The sequence below is a fragment of the Malaclemys terrapin genome, chromosome 4, assembly GCF_027887155.1.
Source record: "Malaclemys terrapin pileata isolate rMalTer1 chromosome 4, rMalTer1.hap1, whole genome shotgun sequence".
Lineage (NCBI taxonomy): Eukaryota > Metazoa > Chordata > Testudines > Emydidae > Malaclemys > Malaclemys terrapin.
Window position 1 is genome coordinate 73,343,348 of NC_071508.1, and position 19,575 is coordinate 73,362,922.

Sequence of the window (19,575 nt, forward strand, 5' to 3'; positions counted from 1 at the left end):
ATTTAGGAACATCTAATAATGGGTTTGGCAACAAATCTTGTTTGGGTCAACAAAAATAGGCTGCATGATTGCCAAACAATTTAACTTTAGGAAAAAGCATCTCACTCACAAGAAAGCTGCTGACAGAGGAACTGGGAAGCATATGTTCTTTGTAACCTTTTTTTTTTTTTATCTCTTACCAACACGGTGTTAATTTAGTGCTGGTGAAACGTGATTAGATGCTGAAGTATTTAACTCCAGAATAGGCAACAGCAGTGTAAATCTCCTCCCCTCTCAGCCACTGCCCCCACAAGATGCCTTACATCTGACCTTGTGAAGCCCTCTATAGGCAGTTCAGCCATTTGGCTCCATTTTCCATACAGAACTTGCTGTATGGGACAGTGGGTTTTGTGATGTGGACACCTGATCACTGGGAACTGTCCTGAAACCACCAATACATTTCACAGAGGGCATTTGACAACCATCAGATCAGTCACTTAGCACGTGGGCTGAATTCAAATTTAACCAGCAGCTGAGAGGTGAAATGTTCAATGACTCATCAACCAGCCAGAACCCAGCATCTTTCTATAGCTTTAAATATTGTGCATGAAGAATGAGATGATTTAAAAAGATTACTTAATAGTGAACTGACCTTTTTCAAGAACTGAAATCAGTAACAAAGTTACTAAATAGTAAAAGAAAATAGTTATAAAGTATTTCCCTTCTTAATTTACCTGCCCAAAGCTATCATCCTGTATTCACCCCATCAGTAATTTAATGCCACTCACTAGGTGAAAGACAGAACTCTGAACACATATCTTGGAATCTAAAAAGGTCTTCTCATTTAAAAAGAATGTTGTGAGGAATAGGAGTATTTACCTGCTGGAAGCATGCTTGGACTAGATTTTCAGGGAACAGGTTCCGGATGAGATCCAAGAAAGCATCCAAACTGGATACTTCATCATTTTTCTTTCCTTCTCCCAGCTGCTTCTTGAGTTTTGGATTTCCTGGGTGAATGGCTAAAACCAGAATCACCCCTAGCACAGCAGCAATGATAGTAGTGGACATGTAATAGACCATGGCTCTTGTGCCCAATCGGCCACTAGCTTTAGCATCCAAACCTGACAGTCCTGTGTTTAAAGAAATATGCAGTGGGACTAGTTATTACATAGTTCATCAAATTATCACAAACCATCTGGAGACTCTGCCTACAGTTATTTCCATTTTCAATGACTATCTTGAGATGTTTTTCCTCCCTTAGGAATTCTTCACAATGTAGATGGTGCCCTGAAGAACCTCCAATTTTTCTCCCATCTGAACAACACAAGTTTAAAGCTCCTGCTACCTGTGGAGAAGACTGAATTCAACTGAATCCTTAATTGAGGGGTGTTATTGAGAAACACTAATCATGTTCATTAGGGCAACGCAAACTTTGTAGTGATGTCCTTTTCCCCTTTATTTCCTGGAAGCTGGTCATTTCAAGGATGACACACAGCTTTGAGCAATCCATGCTGTCCGGACCTGTGCTGCCATTCATACAAATCCCACTTTAGGATGTGGGTAAGACAGTATATTAGGAAAATGGTGACATTCAAGAGAGTAGCACATGCTTATTTGGACATAAATTGGTTAGCAGCATCTACTACTGAAATCAATGAAGTTACACCAGAAATGGACTTGACCCATGAAATATGAATCAGCTATTATTAATTGCAAAAGATTCACTGCATCACATAATTATTCTTCCCGTCTCACTAAAGATGAACCATGTAGTGTCTTTAGCTAGCATTTTAAAGCATTTATTGCTAATAGAGCTCACCTGTGATTAAACTGGATATAATTAAAGGTAGGATCAACATTTTTAACATCCTCATAAGGATATCTCCTGGGAAGGCTATTAACATGATGATGTCAGGATCAATAGGAGTTGCCAGGCGAAGAAGACCCCCACACAATGCACCCATGATGACACCTGAAAGGAAAATTAAAAAGGAAGGGTGGGGAAAGGAATCATAGATTCATAGAAGTGTAGTACTGGAAGGGACCTCAACAGGTCATCTAGTCCAGTCCTCTGCACTCAAGGAAGGACTATGTAATAACCAGGCCATTCATGACAGGTGTACATCTAACTGTTCTTAAAAACCTCCAGTGACAGAGATTCCAGAACCTCCCAAGGCAATTTATTCCAGTGCTTAACCACCCTGACAGGAAGTTTTTCCTAATGTCCAACCTAAACCTCCCTTGCTGCAATTTAAGTCTATTGCTTCTTGTCTTATCCTCAGAGGTTAACTAGAACAATTTTTCACCCTCCTTCTTGTAACAATATTTTATGTACTTGAAAATTGTTACCATGTCCCCCCTCAGTCTTCTCTTTTCCAGACTAAACCAATCCAGTTTTTTCAATCTTCCCTCACAGGTCATGTTTTCTAGACTTTTAATCATCTTTGTTGTTCTTCTCTGGACTTTCTTCAATTTGTCCACATCTTTCCTGAAACATGGTGCCCAGAACAATACTCCAGTTGAGGCCTTATCAGCATGGAGTAGTGGAAACTTGAATCTTTATTCAACACACAAAAGAACAACCTTGAAGGAAAATGGTTTCAGAATGATCCTACTACATTCTGTCCAGTGTTATCTTTTATCTGACAACCCCACAGTAATTTGCAAATATTAATTAAGCCTTACAATGCCCTCAGAGGAAGGTAAGTGTAATTAGTATAATCACTGTGCAGATGGCTGAACTGAGGCACAGAGAGGTGAAGTGAATTACTCAAGACTATACTGACAGTCAAAGCCAAATACAATCAGTAGAAGAGCCAGAAATAGAACCCATCAGTCCTGAGTACCACTCCTCTGCTTTCACCACTAGAACAGCGCCATTTCTAAACCCCAATGGTATTAGTCTTACCAAGCATATATTTTGCTTTGAGCTCTCTTCCTACAGAAGAATTGGCAAACAATATCACAGCTCAGGGATAGATCTGATGGGAAAACTAGAAAAATTTAGTGATGGATATACATTCAACATTTTGTTACCAATATATTTAATACTAATATTGAGTTCTCTGAATGGATTGCTATTAGTATCCAGTTCACAAATACACAACAGAGCAGAAAAGACCTAATATATTACCCCCTGTCAGGATTGTTCCCTACAGCGGAGTACAATACAGTACACCTTTTCATCTATTCCAATCTAAAATTGCTAAAGCAATGGGACTGCTACTATTCCCCTTAAGAGGCTTCCGTAATCCTGTACATGTCACTGTTAGATAACATTTTTCAATATACAGCCTAAACCTTTGATTGCTGAATTTCATCCCATTGTGCTTAGTCTCACTATTTTAGATCATCCTAAACAATTCCTTTGATTAGTTATTACTATTATTTATTTGTATTGCAATATTATCTTGGAGCCCTAGTCAGGGACCAGCACCCCATTTTTTCTAGGTGCTATGTAAATACAGAACAAAAAGACAGTCCTTGCCCCAAATAGCTTACAATCTAAGCACAGCATTTACATCTTTAAAATACTTGAATTTCCCTTTGCACTGTTACTGCGTGTTTTCATCTCAGCTGTCTCTGTCTTTCTGATCTCAGGCCCCGTGTACAATCTCCATTGTAATAAGATACCACAAGACAATCTGAATTGTGCTTTGAAAGTATTGTTGGAATAACTTATGGTTCTATGGTGATATCAGGTTGGTTCAATGAAAAATAAATTTATGTTATCATTGTGATCCTCTTGGGAGTGAATCAGGCATCTTTGAGGGACTGGTCCAATTTCAGCGATGGGAAGTTAAAAGTTGTACTACTTTTGAACTAAAGCTGCAGTTGGTCATTTAAGCTATGGCAAAATGGACTGGGTCTGTGAATTCACTGCATTTGAAAAAAAGGAGTGGACATGGGGCCAGTGAACCACAAAAAGATGTCAAACTGATCCATATTTGGAGGGTGCTAAAACCAGAAAGCACTATTTCAATCTAGGTCACTGAACCCAATGTCTGTGGCAAGGGAGACATAGGAGATAAAGCTTGAGTCTCAGACAGGCTGAGTGGAGGAAAGTGTAAAGGATCAGGTAAAGGGTTTGTTTTTATATTTTCAAAGAGATTGAAAAAAGAAAAAATCTCAATTTTCTTTAGTGGTGATGAAAGACATTACTTAAGTCCTATTACATCCACAAAAACTTGCAGAATGGACATCAACTCTGCAGGATTTCTCCATGCTATTCCATCCATGTGCCTTTTCCCTGAACTAACAGAACCATGCTTACTGGGGGAAAGGGTAAGTTCAGTCTCCGTTGCCCATTCATTCCTTGGCTGCCCAGCTGAGATTGCCTACAAGTTTGCCATTGCTGAACACAGGCACTGTCTGTGGTGTAAGATGGACAAACACAAAGAAACATAGGATGCATACAAGCAGAGTATATCTTACCAAATACAGTAAGAGACAGGAGCAGGTTTTTTCTGAGTGATTGGCAGAACCGCAGGCATACATTCTTGGGCCTTGGCTCCACAGGGCTCAGGTGGCTTTCATGCATTCGCACTTCTACCTGCTTAGGCATATTGTTGGCACTAGAAGAAAAATGAGTACCAGGTAAGCAGCAATAGTACCAGGTGCCAGAAGTGGGAGAAAACAGTTGAACTTTAAAAGTACCACTGTCACATGTGTCTGGCGACTCTGATTCTCATAGCAAGATTGGGAACGTCCCAGCCTTTGTAGAGTTTGAATCCCAAAAGGCACAACCAGTTCAGCTGAGGTGGTAGTCTGGTATTGTCAAGGAAACATACAAACATGGCCAAATACACAACAGCTAAAGTGCTGTGGCATCCTCAGTGGGGAAGGGGGGGAAGGCCTAAGCTCTGTCTATGGTGCCCTGTGATGTGCAGTGCCCAAGCAGCAGGGCTCTCAGTGTGCAGGATCCAGATGAATGATCACAAAGAGAAACATAGGGTTACCATACGTCCTCTTTTTCCCGGACATGTCCGGCTTTTCGGCAGTCAAACCCCCATCCGGGGGGAATTGCCAAAAAGCCGAACATGTCCGGGAAAATGGCGGCTCTGCTCCTCCCCGACTCTTCAGCTCTGTTTAAGAGCCGGGCTGCCCGAGCGCTACCGGCTTCGGGCAGCCCCCGTGCCTCCGGACCCTGCGCCCCCAGCCGGGCACTCCCCTCCCGGGCGCCGGCGGCGCAGGGTCCGGAGGCACGGGGGCTGCCCGAAGCCGGTAGCGCTCGGGCAGCCCGGCTCTTAAACAGAGCCGAAGAGTCGGGGAGGAGCAGAGCCACCGCGGCTGGAGGCTCTGCTCCTCTTCAGCTCTGTTTAAGAGCCGGGCTGCCCGAGCGCTACCGGCTTCGGGCAGCCCCCCGTGCCTCCGGACTCTGCACCGCTGGAGCCCAGGAGGGGAAGTGCCCGGCTGGGGGCGCAGGGTCCGGAGGCATAGGGGCTGCCCAAAGCCCGAGCGCTACCGGCTTCACGGTTTGCCGGGCAGCCTCCAGACCCTGCACCCCCGGCTGAGCGCTTCCCCTCCCGGGCTCCAGCTGCGCTGGGGAAGTGCCAGCCAGGGGCGCAGGGTCTGGGGGCTGCCCGGCAAACCCTGAAGCCGGTAGTGCTGGGGCAGCCCTTTCCCCGTGGCTGGGAGTGGGAGGGAGGAGGGGGCGGAGTTAGGGTGGGGAAGGGGCGGAGTTGGGGCAGGGCTAGGGGTGGGGAAATGGGCGGGGCCAGGGCCTGTGGAGGGTCTTCTTTTTTTATTTATTAGATATGGTAACCCTAAGAAACATGCTGAGCAGTGATCCTCACAGTGGAGACAGCTGCAGCACATGATCTCTCTTGGAGGATGTGAGGCTCTATTTAACTGTCTGGGAGGAAGTTGCACACTAGCTATGTTGCATTTGTGCTCAGAGAATAAGTAGCAACATCCTGCCCAGCTTCCAAATGGCTATGCTAGAGGGCATCCGTGCAAGACAAGACAGAATGTAGCCCTAAAAATATTCAAATTAAAAGCTAGGTCTACATAGGATATGCTTACACCACATGCAAAAGTTGGTACAGTGCTGGAGCTACTGACAGTGAGGCAGATTCCCCTTTCTGCTCTGGCCATTTTGCACTGTCTAAGTGATGCTAAGTGCCTGGATCCTTGTGGAGACTTTCTGTGGTAGGTAAAGCTAGCACAGCCAGCACAGGAAATGTGTCAGGGAGGCATGTGAAATGCCAAAGTGGGGGATCATGGTGGAGCAGAGCATTGCCATACCTATGCTCCACTGGTGTAAAGTCCTTCCACCACTCTAACTAATGCCAGGTCAGGCGGCGCCAAATCAGAGAGCTGCACCTGGCTCCCTCAGGCCCCCAACTCTTCTGTGCTGGGCACAGCTCAGGCACCGGAAAGAACTGAGCCAAAAATGCCTTTTATGTATCCAACATTTTAAAAAGTCAATTCTTTGTTCATTATAGCCCTCATTCTGCCACTCATGCTCACAGTGAGTGGTCCCTTACACACTGAGAGGCCCATTGAAATCAATAGGCCTACTCATGTAGTACAGGTACTCCTACTCAATATAAGGAGGGCAGATCATCATCATGGGTCAAGTTCTGCCCTCAGTTAGATTTGTGCATCTTCCACTGATTTCCATAGAAGTTCCATACACTGGCGTGAGAGCAGAATTTGTATAGGCATTAAGTCCGAGGTCACTCTGGAAGGCCAAATATCATTTACAAGGTAGAAATGGAGCCCCAGAAATGATATAAACAAATAACTCAGCCAGTTAGTCATCAGTCCATGTCAATGCAAATGCCATGATTCATAGAGAGAACAGATGTTTGGTTCCCAAGTAACCACAGAAAGATTACAAAAGTTGAACACTGCACTTGACTCATGATTTTATCATGTGCTACACAATCTATATTTTGTACTGAGATGTGGTGTACTGTATGCAGCACACTGAAAACACTGGAGCAATATTTTCTCTGTCTGACCTATGGATAAACATCTCGTGGCTAACAGCAATGTTAAAAATTTAAGTGTTTAGATCAGGGGTGGGCAAACTTTTTGGCCTGAGGGCCACATCGGGTTTCAGAAATTGTATGGAGGGCCGGTTAGGGGAGGCTGTGCCTCCCCAAACAGCCAGGCGTGGCCCAGGCCCCCACCCCCCGCGCTTCTTGCCCCCTGACAGCCACCCCAGGACTCCTGCCCCATCCAACCCCCCGTTCCCTGACAGCCCCTCCCCCTGGGACCCCAGCCCCATCCACCCCCCCACTCCCTGTCCCCTCACCGCCCCCGGAACCCCCGCCCCTGACTGCCTCCCACCACCCTATCCAGCCCCTCCTCTCATTCCTGACTGCCCCCCCCAGGACCCCTGTCCCATCCAACCACCCCTTCTCCCTGTCCCCTGACCGGCCCCCGGGACCCCTGCCCCCATTCAACCCCCCATTCCCTGCCCTCTGACCGCCCCAACCCCTATCCACACCCCCACCCCCGACCACCACCCTGAACTCCCCTGCCCTCTAGCCCCCACCCCTGCTGCTCCCTGCCCCCTTACCGCGCTGCCTGGAGCACCGGTGGCTGGCGGCACTACAGCCGCACTGCCCAGAGCACCAGGACAGGCACCTAGCTGGAGCCATCCACGCCACCGTGCAGCACAGAGCACGAGGTCAGGCCGCGGCTCTGCAGCTGCATTGTCCCAAGAGTTCACAACCCCGCCACCCAGAGCATTGTGCTGGTGATGGGGCGAACTGAGGCTGGGGGGGGGGAACAGCAGGGGAAGGGCTGGGGGCGAGCCTCCCGGGGCAGGAACTCAGGGGCCAGGCAGAAGGGTCCCGCGGGCCGAATGTGGCCTGCAGGCCGTAATTTGCCCATCTCTGGTTTAGATCATTATCCTTTGTGACCCTATTTTATTACATGCCAATTGTCATCTAGCACCACCACTTTCAACAGATATTTACAGCTAACAAATTTTAGCAACAATGATTATTCTGCCTTATAAAAGATTTATTGGTTAGAATTTCCAGAGTCAATGCATGCTGCAGTCACACTTTTCACTCTCTAAGACCTAAAATATGTAAAGCTTGTCTTCTGAATGCATTGCAAAGGCCTCAAGTGAAGCATAGGACACCAAAGTGGGACTTGATCCTGCTAGTTACTGAGAACTCCTCTGAGGTGCTGAGTGCCCTCAAGTGTGCTATGATGTGGGGGATCTTTTCTTTTTGATCTTGCCTAAAGTTTCCTGTCAACTTATCTTCAAGGTTTCACAGGAATATATGGTGAGAAAACACTAGGTGTGGGGTAGATATTTGTCTAAAGTGAGTGACATATTCCATTTGGAGGTGCAGTGGAAACTAGAGATGACCCCTAATTGTAAAATTTGGGTCAGAATTTTCTCAGGGTGTTTGCACTTGGAGTTTTGGTTCAAGCCCCTCTCTAGCTAAAAGCTGGTGATGTGGATGAATATCTGAAATTTGCAAACACTGGCACACCTTCTTTCTATAGCGTCTCTCAAACAGACAATTCTTGCATATCATCCCCTAAAAAGCAAACAAGTTCGTGCAGGAACAGGGGGCTGGCCCTTTTCCTAGTACAGAACAGAATGAATGCCCCAGCATGGTGGTACCGGCTACTATACCGAAATTTTTAATGAGACTTGAAACTGAGACAAAACTACTTATGATTAGCAAAGACCCACCATAGCACTTTGCATGAAAGTAGAGGCAGTAGGATCAATTTCCTCGCTAAATTCCTATTCAGGTGTTTGTTATTATCAACAACACTAAGCACTTTTATCTCAAAATATTTCACAGAGGTAGAAAAGTCACTCCGCCTGCCTAATTTCTTCCACTCGTTGCTCTTAGACGGGGTATTCTTCACTATGCTTCGAAAACTCATGCACAAGTGTGCAAACACAGACTTGTTGCTGCATTTCCACCTCAGAGGTAGTTTCATTTCAGTGAGTGATTGGCTCTATCACAAAAGCAAAGACTGCAAAGCACTTTGAGATCCATTTTTTATCATGCCAGATGGAAAATATTATTTTTACCATTAGCATGACAACATGACAATCTTCTCTTATTGTAATTTATTGACAAATGTTTCCAGAATATCTAGCATTGAGAAGGTCAAGGTCACTTCAAATATCCTCATCTATGTTTTTAAATAATAAATAGTGAGTAAAACTATTTGGAAAAAAACACAAAAGAAACATTTTTCTCACTCTGTTAAAATTATAATGCTTTTTTCATTATTTGATAATAAAATTTGTTTTGGTGGTGGGGGAAACCATTTTTTCCCTCTCTTCTGAGTTAGAAAAAGGAAGAAAAAAAATTAAAAAGTGGAATTTTTCCCACAAAAAAGAAAATGAAAACTTTCAAAAAATTATACGAACTTTTTTGTTTTTACTTTCCAACAAAAAATGGGAATTTTTGTGCAAAGTTTCAATTTCATTGACCTGCTCTAATATAGTAAGGAGCAGTCTGGAGAGGAATATGCTGCCTCATACGTGAGGCTTCGATAAAGGCTCAATCTAGCCTTAAACTATCAGTTTGCTTTGGGATATTCATTTTAAAAAAAGCTAAACACTGCTATTCTGTTAAAACTTTTCTAAAAGGAGACTTAGTAAGAGTCTGAAAAGCAGCTTGCAGTCCTATAAATCAAAGAAAAAGCCTACCACAAGACATTGAGAAATCCAACAATTCTGCTATATGTTATTCCAACTTCAGCAGTATGACTGAGCCCAGCACTGTAAAATAAATGCATTATTTTGTAAAATCAAAATCACATTTCCCTTTTTAAAAATGTTTTTTTATTAACTGATTTTAGGTCACTGTGAGTTCTTCATACAGTGACCTTGTGTTCAGAAAGAATTCTATTTTGCTTTGAATGGGATAATCATGAATGTATTCAATGGTTCATATTATTTGCAACCTAATGTCCTACTTTTATTAGAGTTTCAATTTTCAACTCTCTGCCATGAATTTACATTAAGAAGATCAGAAACTACCGTGAATATGATTTGGAAATGCTTTGCTTCCCTGGACACTTCAGCTTTTTGCTATTTGATGTTGTGGTATTTAACATCTTGACAGTGATATGACCCAGGGAAACCTAATATGCAATAATAGAACCTCTTAGAAAAGAGCCTGCAAAAGGTTGTTTGTTTTTAAATGCTATATATGTGTCCAGCAGTATATAAATGATGAGCACCAGTAATCACCTGTGTATCTAACTTTGTTCTATAACACTCATCACTCCAGTATATAAGCACTGAACAGGCAAATTTTATGTCCAGGATGGATTTTTTATCATAATAATGTATTTGTCAAATGAATGTTAAGACCCTGTATCTGAGAAGGGAGTCCCCCAATAAAGATTTCTTCTGGGAGGGAAAGTGGGGAGTCCTAGCATGTGAGAGCTCTTTTCCAGAGTGTCTAGAGAGGCACAGGACTCAAAATCCTGTGCAAAATGTGGTTACATGGATATATAGTAGAGCTGGTCAAATCATTTTTCTATCAGAAAATATTGATTTGATAAAATCAAAATGCTTCTTGAGAACATATTGATTTTGTCAACATTTTTAATGTGAAATTATCAAAATATTTTGTTTTGTTATGACTTCAACATGTCAATTTGTATTGTGGGGAAAAAGAACTAGGTAGCCTTCTTAATGACAACCAAAGTAACACCGAAGGCCCAAATTCAGGCCCTCTGACAGAAGCTGACTACACAGATGGCCTTTACGTAAGGCAGTACAGGCCAGAACCTGAACTAAACTAGGCTGTGCAATCCCTTGCCAAATACGGTCAGGGGTCATGACCAGAGGAGGGAGGGGAAGGAAGCCATATGAAAGGCCTTAGCAATGTGATAACCACTGGTTGATGGAAAAACATGATAACTGCTCATTGATGAAACATAGTAACGGCTTATATGATGAAATTGCTTCTAGTAAAGGCCAACTCCTCCTATTGTTCCAGCTACCTGCCACCAGCCAATCATATATCATCTTTGGGCATCCTGTAATAAACCTCTATGCCTTCCCCCCCCACCCACCCCGGAAAACAATATGTACCCTGACAAGAACAACACCCCAACTGGTGCCAAGTACCACCCATGTCAAAACCATCAAGGAACCCCCCACCCAATAGGCACCCAATTCTCGTAAATAATGAGGAAGCTACCGGGAAAAAGGAACAGACCCCTACTCTTATTTTTGCATAAATGATGTATTATTTGTAATATGCTTGCGGTTTGACAGAATAAAGCAGCCTGCAAGCTGCTGCTGGGTATGACCGTTTTTGGACTGTCATCCCAATGCGTTGGTATGTATTGCAATAAACTAGCCTCAGGCTTGAGTCTGTGAACTAAAATCAATGCATGGGTGACTTTTTCCATGACAGTATATTATTGTATTACATTATATTGAAATTGAAACAATAAATTCAAACAAAATGTTTCGATAAGGTGAAAAAATCTTTTGGAATATTTCATTTTGTGAAAAAATTTGACATTTTGTCCCAATTTGAGACAAAACCAAATTTCAAAATCTCATCATTTCCTATGGGGTGGAAATTCTATTTTTTGTCCAGCTCTAACATATAAGAAGAGATGGACCCAAACTCTAACCCCAACTGGAACCTGGGCTCTAGAACCTGTGGGCATAGGCTCTGGCTTCCTCTGGGCCTAGGAGATGATCACCCCAAGCCCCGCCCCCACCCAACACCTTCTCCCAAATCCCCACACCATCCCACCTCTTCCCACCCCTGCTCTGCCCCAAGCCTCACCTCCACACCACTCCTTCCCCCAAGTCCCCACTCCACCTCTTCCTGTCTTATCTCTTCCCTGCCTCTTCCTGCCCAGTTCTGTCCCCTCCCCTAAGTGCACCCCATCCCCGCTGCTCCCCCCCCACCCCCAGTGCCTCCTACACACCGCGAAACAGTTGATTGCAGCAGGTGGTAGGTGCTAGGAGCTGGGAGGGGCGGGGGGGGGAGAGTTGATCTGCGGGGCTGCCGGCGGATGGGAGGCACTGGGGGAAGGGGGTTGCTGGCTGCTGGTGGCTGCTGAGCACCCGCTAATTTTTTTCCATGGGTGCTCTAGTCCTGGAGCACCCACGGAGATGGTGCCTATGCCTGTGGGATTTGCAGCATTAAGGACATTACCTACAGTAAATATAGGGCAGCATTATTGCAGATATTCAGGTAAATATGTTTATTTAGCTTAGGTAAATTGCAAATTTTAAATGGCTGTTTGTTTTACTTTCTGGCTCTTGAGCACTAATACACAAGTGCAAAAATGGTTTCTCGCTATCTCCCCATGTGGAAGGCTTCTGTTTGCTCTCACTTTCAATTGTTTCTTTCCTTCTTGCATTTATATTAATGGGTATAAACTTAAAACTAGGGAAACACTGCTTTTTCTGAGTCATCGAGCCATTACCAGCCCCACAAGTTAAGGGATAACAAATTGCATGTTGCTGAGAGTGACAATTACCCTGTTCCCCAGTCATGGAGAAGGGTTCAGTTCCTCAAAAGTATTTATGTGCCTAGCTCTCAAGAATCTGAGCCAACATCTGAGTCCTCATACAGATGGCAGAAACCTAGAGTGGACGCACATGGAGAAGAGTAAATTATAATGTAATTGAAGCCTATAAACCAAGATTGTGATGAGGCTAGTGAAACTAGATTCTGAGTGCTGGGTAAATTAGCAGGGGCTGCATTTAATTTAAGGAGCTAGTTCACCTGGGTCAAGCAAGCAGTTAAGTATAAAACTCAGCACTGGGTGAGTATGACTGTACCTATTGAGTGCCTGGGGGAAGGGCAGGTATCTGAGGGCTGTAATGGAAACATAAAGCTTTTCAATAGCATGAATTATGGCTTTAGCATAGTGAAGGTTAGAAAGAGCACAGGAGTCAACTGACTTTAGTGGGAGTATTGGTTGTAATGTGTTTGAAGCCGGGTAGCATAGGCTTGCCTAAGGGCTATACTACAACATTAGCTTTTCTCTGGAAAGGAAAATAGTAAAGAACATAGGGCTTACAGAACTTTGTAACCATTGTTATTTCAATTAGCAGGCTGTTATTTTTATTCTTTAGAGGTCATTTGCAGACGATTTGGTATATTCTGTTGGACTCTGAACTAAAACATCTCTCAGGTTAGATGACCATTAACAAATTAGTGCCTTCTGATGCTGTCAAATCATGTAAATGCCATCCCTCAACTGCAGCACTAGTTCAGGCCTCCTCCTGCTTAAAAATGAGCCTAGGGAGAGGCTTTCTTGAACCCCAACACTTCTACTGGCAAAACAAGACATGTGAGAACAATGAAAATTTCCCAGTATGTCTGGCTGAGAGGAGAGAAGTTAATGTGCACTTCTGCTCTACAAAAATCACTAAAAATGGCATTGTAGGGTCATGTGTCTACTAGATCTTAGTGATTTCAGGCCAAATTTGATCAATGGAGTTGCATGTGTGCTACCAAGGACTTAATTAGGCCTCCTATGATATTTATTAGTGGTACTAAGGCTCTTTCCCACTCATCTGTATTTTGGCTTACAAATGCCAAGTGGAAAATAAAGGCTACAAGAGCAGAGCTCTAAAAGTGTGTGGAAGAAAGAGTGAGGGGGAAAAGTGACTTTGCTCTCAGGGTTTGAGGGAAGATGGTGAATTTCCATAACCAACAATAATGAGTGACTAAGAAATTAGGGCTCAAGCACCACAAAGCCTGCTTATAATGCAGCTCCACTCTGTAGCTGAAAAAAAGTCCCAGACTGTCTTAATCCATTGCAAGGGGGTGGCCACAGTTCAGCTTCTTTAAAGAGATGTTCTGTGACCAAATGTAATTTCACTATTGGAATATATACCATTGTCCTGTGTATATTTTGCTTTAGATACGTTTTTCATTACATTATGATTTTTGGAAAATCCATTGGTGCAGCCCCATGATCCTTGCAGGGGAAACTGAGCTTCAGAAATGCTATTGTCTGTAAAATCTGTGCTGGATTTGACTATCCCGGTTGCTATGTGTTGGCCAGTTATCAAACAGTGGATTATATACTGCTAAAGCACATGGGTCAGGTTTAAGCCATATGCCTCTTTGCAAGTATCAAAAATAAAATAAAAATCACCCACCAAAACAAAAGCAGAAGATAAGCATTAGTCTGCATTAAAGGATTTTTTAAAACCCCCTATGCCGTCACTGAAGACCTTGATTGAATTGCAACCTTATTATGTATGTTTATGTTTATGAGAACAAATAAGCCCTGGCCCAAATACAAACCTCTGTTAAATCACTTAACCCAGGGCTGGATCTGGCCCAGATGATGGCATTACTAGTGACACATTTTGAAACGTGACTTGTTTTTCATAGTGGAAAGAAGGTCTGCTCTGTTTGGCTCAGCTTAGGAGCTTGTTCTTTCTTCTTGGTTTAATCTTTTCTACAAGTGTAATGTCCCGCATATAAAGCAACTAACCTGCAGCACGCACATGGGTGTTTCCAAGTGAACATGCAGTCATTTCCAAACTGAATTGCTATATCTGCTCACTCACCTTTTGTTTCCTATTGTTCCCCGCAGAAAAATTTAAAAACTTATTTGCAAAAAAGACATTCACAATCCACTTGAGTTGGCAAAGTTTGAAATGAAGCCCTGTTTGTTTAAACGCCTAGTGAAATTGGCAGGAGATTTCTGCTGAGCAAATAATTTCTTTAACAGGTTCTCCAGCTTTTGAACCTGGCAGGGAGAGCTTTGAACACAGTGACTAAAAGATTTTTAAGATAACTCTTTTTAAAGGAACAGAGAAAAGGGATGCTCTGTATTATTGCTTGCTGGTGAGAGTGGCCTGGCTGGGTTTGACCAGAAAATAGAGCACATTGGGGTAGAATTTGGGAAGGAGTCTATGGGTATGTCTACAGAAGTTCTCACAGACCATTGCGGAAAAGGGAAGGTAGTAAGAAATTGCAGAAAGCTGGGAAGTATCTGATGCATTATCCGCATCGCTGGCTGAGTGCCAATAACATGGCACACCACAGAGCAATGGGTCTGCAAATGTCACACCATTGATTCATGACTTCTGATCCTTAACTTTGGGGCAATCCTGAATATGCTGGAATCATTGTTTGTGTTGTGGTGTTTAGCCATAACGGAGCTAATGATGGCATCTCTTAAAGGATTTGTGTATAAGTTTCTGGCATGGCAAACCTTGGTACAAGTGAACATTTTGTAGGGTTAGTTCCAAATGAACAAAAACACAAATACTTAAGAACTTTACCATACTGAAAATTGGCAATATGAAATTTGCCTGTTGTAGAACCATTTAAGAACTGATACATCCATGTTGTGTCTGCAAACTGTGGCCAATCCTAGAGTGGCCTTAACAAACAAATGAAGTCTATTGTATACTCCAGTCTCTGTGGTATGAATTAAAGGTGCTTTAATAGATGCCACCTACCTCTTTTAAGAGACGAGAGAGTTGTACTATATTTCACATATTGGTACCCATTGGCAAAGCTCCCATTGACTTTAATGGTCCAAGATCAGGGGGCCTCATGATTAACAAAGTATTTAGATGAACTTACAAAAGGTACGTATACACATGAGGGATCTATGCTGTTATCTGCTAGCATAACAGAGTCTTAAATGATGATCAATATTATAGTTAAAAAAACAACAAGGAGTCTGGTGGCACCTTAAAGACTAACAGATTTATTTGGGCATAAGCTTTCGTGAGTAAAAACCTCACTTCTTCGGATGCATCCGAAGAAGTGAGGTTTTTACTCACGAAAGCTTATGCCCAAATAAATCTGTTAGTCTTTAAGGTGCCACCAGACTCCTTGTTGTTTTTGTAGATGCAGACTAACACGGCTACCCCCTGATACTTAATATTATAGTTAGTGGGCCCATCTTTAGACTTCTACTTGCTGAAGACCTCACCCTTGGTAATTATTTAAAATCTTTAAATGTGACAGTGATATATACATGTGTGAAACTCTGGGGATGCCCTGTGGTCATATCATCTTTTCACTCTTTGTCCCTGAACCTCATGCCAGAATGACCTCATATAGGAAATCCCAGTGTGATACTGCAAAGGTTTGCTCTGAACTCCGGGTCATAAAGTGACTCTCAGTTCTGTTTTTTGTACAAGCAGGATACAGAGCAAACTGTATTTTAAACCAAGCTATACAATAAATTGCAATAAAGTTTGACATGTTTTATTTATCAGTGCATGTGTGGCATTCCCTTCTTACTGACATATTTATGATGAGGCTTTATAATAAACGGTGTAGAAAATTAGGCAACACTCTGCCACAAAAGATCAGGACCTAATGCTTAATTACTGTGGTAATTAATTTCAGAGTAGCAGCCGTGTTACTCCTGTTCTTTTTGCGGATACAGACTACTTGTGGCACCTTAGAAACTAACACATTTATTTGAGCATAAGCTTTCGTGGGTTACAGCCCACTTCATCAGATGCATAGAATGGAACAATTAGTAAGAAGATCTATATCCATACAGAGAACATGAAAAGATGGAAGTTGCCATACCAACTCTAAGATGCTAATTAATTAAGATTAACTATTATCAGCAGGAGAAAAAAAACTTTTGTAGTGATAATCAAGATGGCCCATTTCGGACAGTTGACAAGAAGGTGTGAGGATACTTAACATGGGGAAATAGATTCAATTTTTGTAATGACCCAGCCACTCCCAGTCTCTACTCAAGCCCAAGTTAATGATATCTAGTTTGCAAATTAATTCCAGTTCAGCAGTTTCTCATTGGAGTCTGTTTTTGAAGCTTTTCTGTTGCAAAATTGCCACCTTTCAGTCTATTATTGAGTGACCAGAGAGGTTGAAGTGTTCTCCTACTGGTTTTTGAATGTTATGTACATTGGTCAAACAGGACAGTCTCTACGCAAAAGAATAAATGGACACAAATCTGACATCAGGAATCATCATGGCTAGGTCATTACACAAATTCAATCTATTTCCCCATGTTAAGTATCCTCACACCTTCTTGTCAACTGTCTGAAATGGGCCATCTTGATTATCACGACAAAAGCTTTTTGGGGGGGGAGGGATAGCTCAGTGGCTTGAGCACTGGCCTGCTAAACCCAGGGTTATGAGTTCAATCCTTGAAGGGGCCACATAGGGGCAAAATCAGTACTTGGTCCTGCTAGTGAAGGCAGGGGACTGGACTTGATGACCTTTCAAGGTCCCTTCCAGTTCTAGGAGACAGGATATCTCCATTTAAAAAAAAAACTTGCTTTTTTTTCTTGCCTATATAAGTGAAAACAATACTGTTATAGTCAAAGCTAAACACTGATGTAATCACAATAGCCCAAAGACAATAGCCCTTTCACAGAGTTGTTTAGAGCCAAAGCATGCTCCTGTTAAAAGCCACATGGGTTAGGCTCTTAAAAAGCAAAAGAAACTTCATTATGAGAAACGCTACCTTCCTGGAATATGTTAAAGGGATTACAGAAATTAAGTGTAGCATAATAGAATCTCTTGTGACAAATTATTTTGGGTCCTAAAGCTTAGCATGTGCTATTTTATCTTTTTTTTGACAGCTGTTCCTTGGAGCAGTATTTATGATCACAGCGCAGCATGCTTTGATGAGTGCATGCCATCTGCTGGAACCAAAAAGGCTTTTTACAAAGGAAATCCTAAAATGCTCCACTAGTTTTCACCCAATGCAGGGCATTTTTTTCTGTCTGATTGTACTTTTTAATGGTCACATTTTCTATAAACTCCACTCTGACACAACAGAATGGCAGCATATGCATTGCTGATTGTGCTGGAAAAGGAGAGAAAAGATGGCTATCAGGATAGACAAAAATTTGTTTTGGGTAGCTGGGTGAGTTAGGCTGGGCATTCAGATAAATAGGTTGTCCAGGTGATCTATTTTTATCCATTCCTTCTGTTAGACATGTCAGAAATACATCCTCTAAGAACTGCAGGCTAACTGAGTGAAGGCATCAATATTTTAGACAGGAGTGTGTGAATATTGATGTGGAATGAAAATCTTCCCTGGCTTATGGGTGTAAAGTTTATGATTTTCTATATATCTGTATATGGATGGATGATGGTTATTATTGTTTCTCCCTTTTGGTTAACCAATATTTGGTGTTTTGTGCATTTTTTCTATTATGAGAAGAAATGGATGATAGTCAGGTGTTTCTTTGGTGCAATCCTCTTTACTTAGGCCTGGTCGACACTGGGGGGGGGGAGGAAATCAATCTAAGATACGCAACTTCAGCTACGAGAATAGCGACTTAGAATCACTTACTTCGCATCCTCGCGGCGCGGGATCGACAGCCACCGCTCCCCCGTCGACTCTGCTTCCACCTCTCGCTGTGGTGGAGTTCCGGAGTCGACGGCAGAGCGATTGGGGATCGATTTATCGCGTCTACACTAGATGCGATAAGTCGATTCCCTGGTAGATCGATCACTACCCGCTGATCCGGCAGGTAGTGTAGACGTACCCTTACAAAGGACATACACACAGTCCTGTTTCCCTGAACACAGTAGGAATCGAATAACCGTTTCTTTGCTCACAATTTCAAGCTTCTTTCCAGGCAACACCCAAAAAGCACTCTCTGAGCTTCTTCTCAGGGTCCTGCTACAAATGCTTCTCTGTCGGTCGCGCTTCCTTGCTGCCTTCTTTTTGTGCTTCTGTGGAGTTTCTCCTGCTTTTGTCTCCTGTTCTCTGGCTGCTTCTTGCACACACACAGAGTATGTTTTCACTGCACAGTTAACCTGGGTTTTTACCTCGGTTTTTAGCCCAAACGTGCCTCCCATTCATACTGAAAAATCGCTTTCAGCTGATCTGGCTTACTCAGCTGAGGGGTGGGTTTGAGCCCATGCTCTAACTGACAAGCTTACAGCAGCTGTACCAATGCAGCGGCACTCCTGTAAGAGTGCTCGTGTAGCCGCTCTATGCCGACGGGAGAGAGTTCTCCCGTCGACATAATAAAACCAGCTCAATGAGTGGCGGTAGCTCTGTAGGTGGGAAAGCGTCTCCCATCAGCATAGCGCTGTGCACACGAGCGCTTATGTCGGCCAAACTTATGTCACTCGTGGTGTGGTGTTTTTTTTTTTTTTTTTTTTTTTTTTCACATCCCTGAGCGACAAAAGTTTTGCCGACATAAGTGCCAGTGTAGATGTGACCTAAGGCTGGAACCTGCCCGCTTTGCAGTGAGTTTCCAGGCAAAATTGCTTGAGTGCTGATAGACCTTCAATGTCCTTCTCACAATTCCCTTTGAAGGATAGACAACTTCTCCCACAGCTGACTAGGAAAGAATCCTAGAAGCTTGTCTGTACAAAGAACTATGGAATATGCCCCCAGCCATACATGGGCAAGTGCAGAAATGGTGAGCACACTGTAACGCAGGCAAGGCTTTGCAGTGGGAATCCCAGACCTGAGATATGCTAACCCGGGGGGTTCACACCCATGTGCCAATCACCTGAGCTAACTGTGTAGTGAAGACATATCCCCAGGCACACAGCTGAAATCAAATCAGTGGTCCTGCCCCTGTGTTTGGCAGACTCCTGGAAACTCTTTGGACCGTATGGCTTAGCCATTGCACAAAGTGGCATGTGGTCTCATCTTTGGGGTGGTTTTCCATTGTTG

At 43.2% G+C, this 19,575-nt stretch overlaps 1 protein-coding gene across 5 annotated transcripts in view; it reads right to left on the reverse strand.

Moving 5' to 3' along the window:
- Positions 1–19,575, reverse strand: part of SLC1A2 (solute carrier family 1 member 2) — a 211,991-nt gene that overhangs the window by 118,070 nt on the left and 74,346 nt on the right. For all 5 annotated transcript variants that reach the window (XR_008444759.1, XR_008444760.1, XM_054026505.1 and 2 more), the window contains exons 2-4: positions 4,414–4,553; positions 1,799–1,951; positions 859–1,109 (exon numbers count right to left, since the gene is read on the reverse strand). Coding sequence is in view for 3 of the 5 variants with exons in the window: in XM_054026505.1 (XP_053882480.1) it covers positions 859–1,109; positions 1,799–1,951; positions 4,414–4,553 (544 nt within the window). In the remaining 2 variants the exon portion in view is untranslated. The remainder of the gene's footprint in view (positions 1–858; positions 1,110–1,798; positions 1,952–4,413; positions 4,554–19,575) is intronic.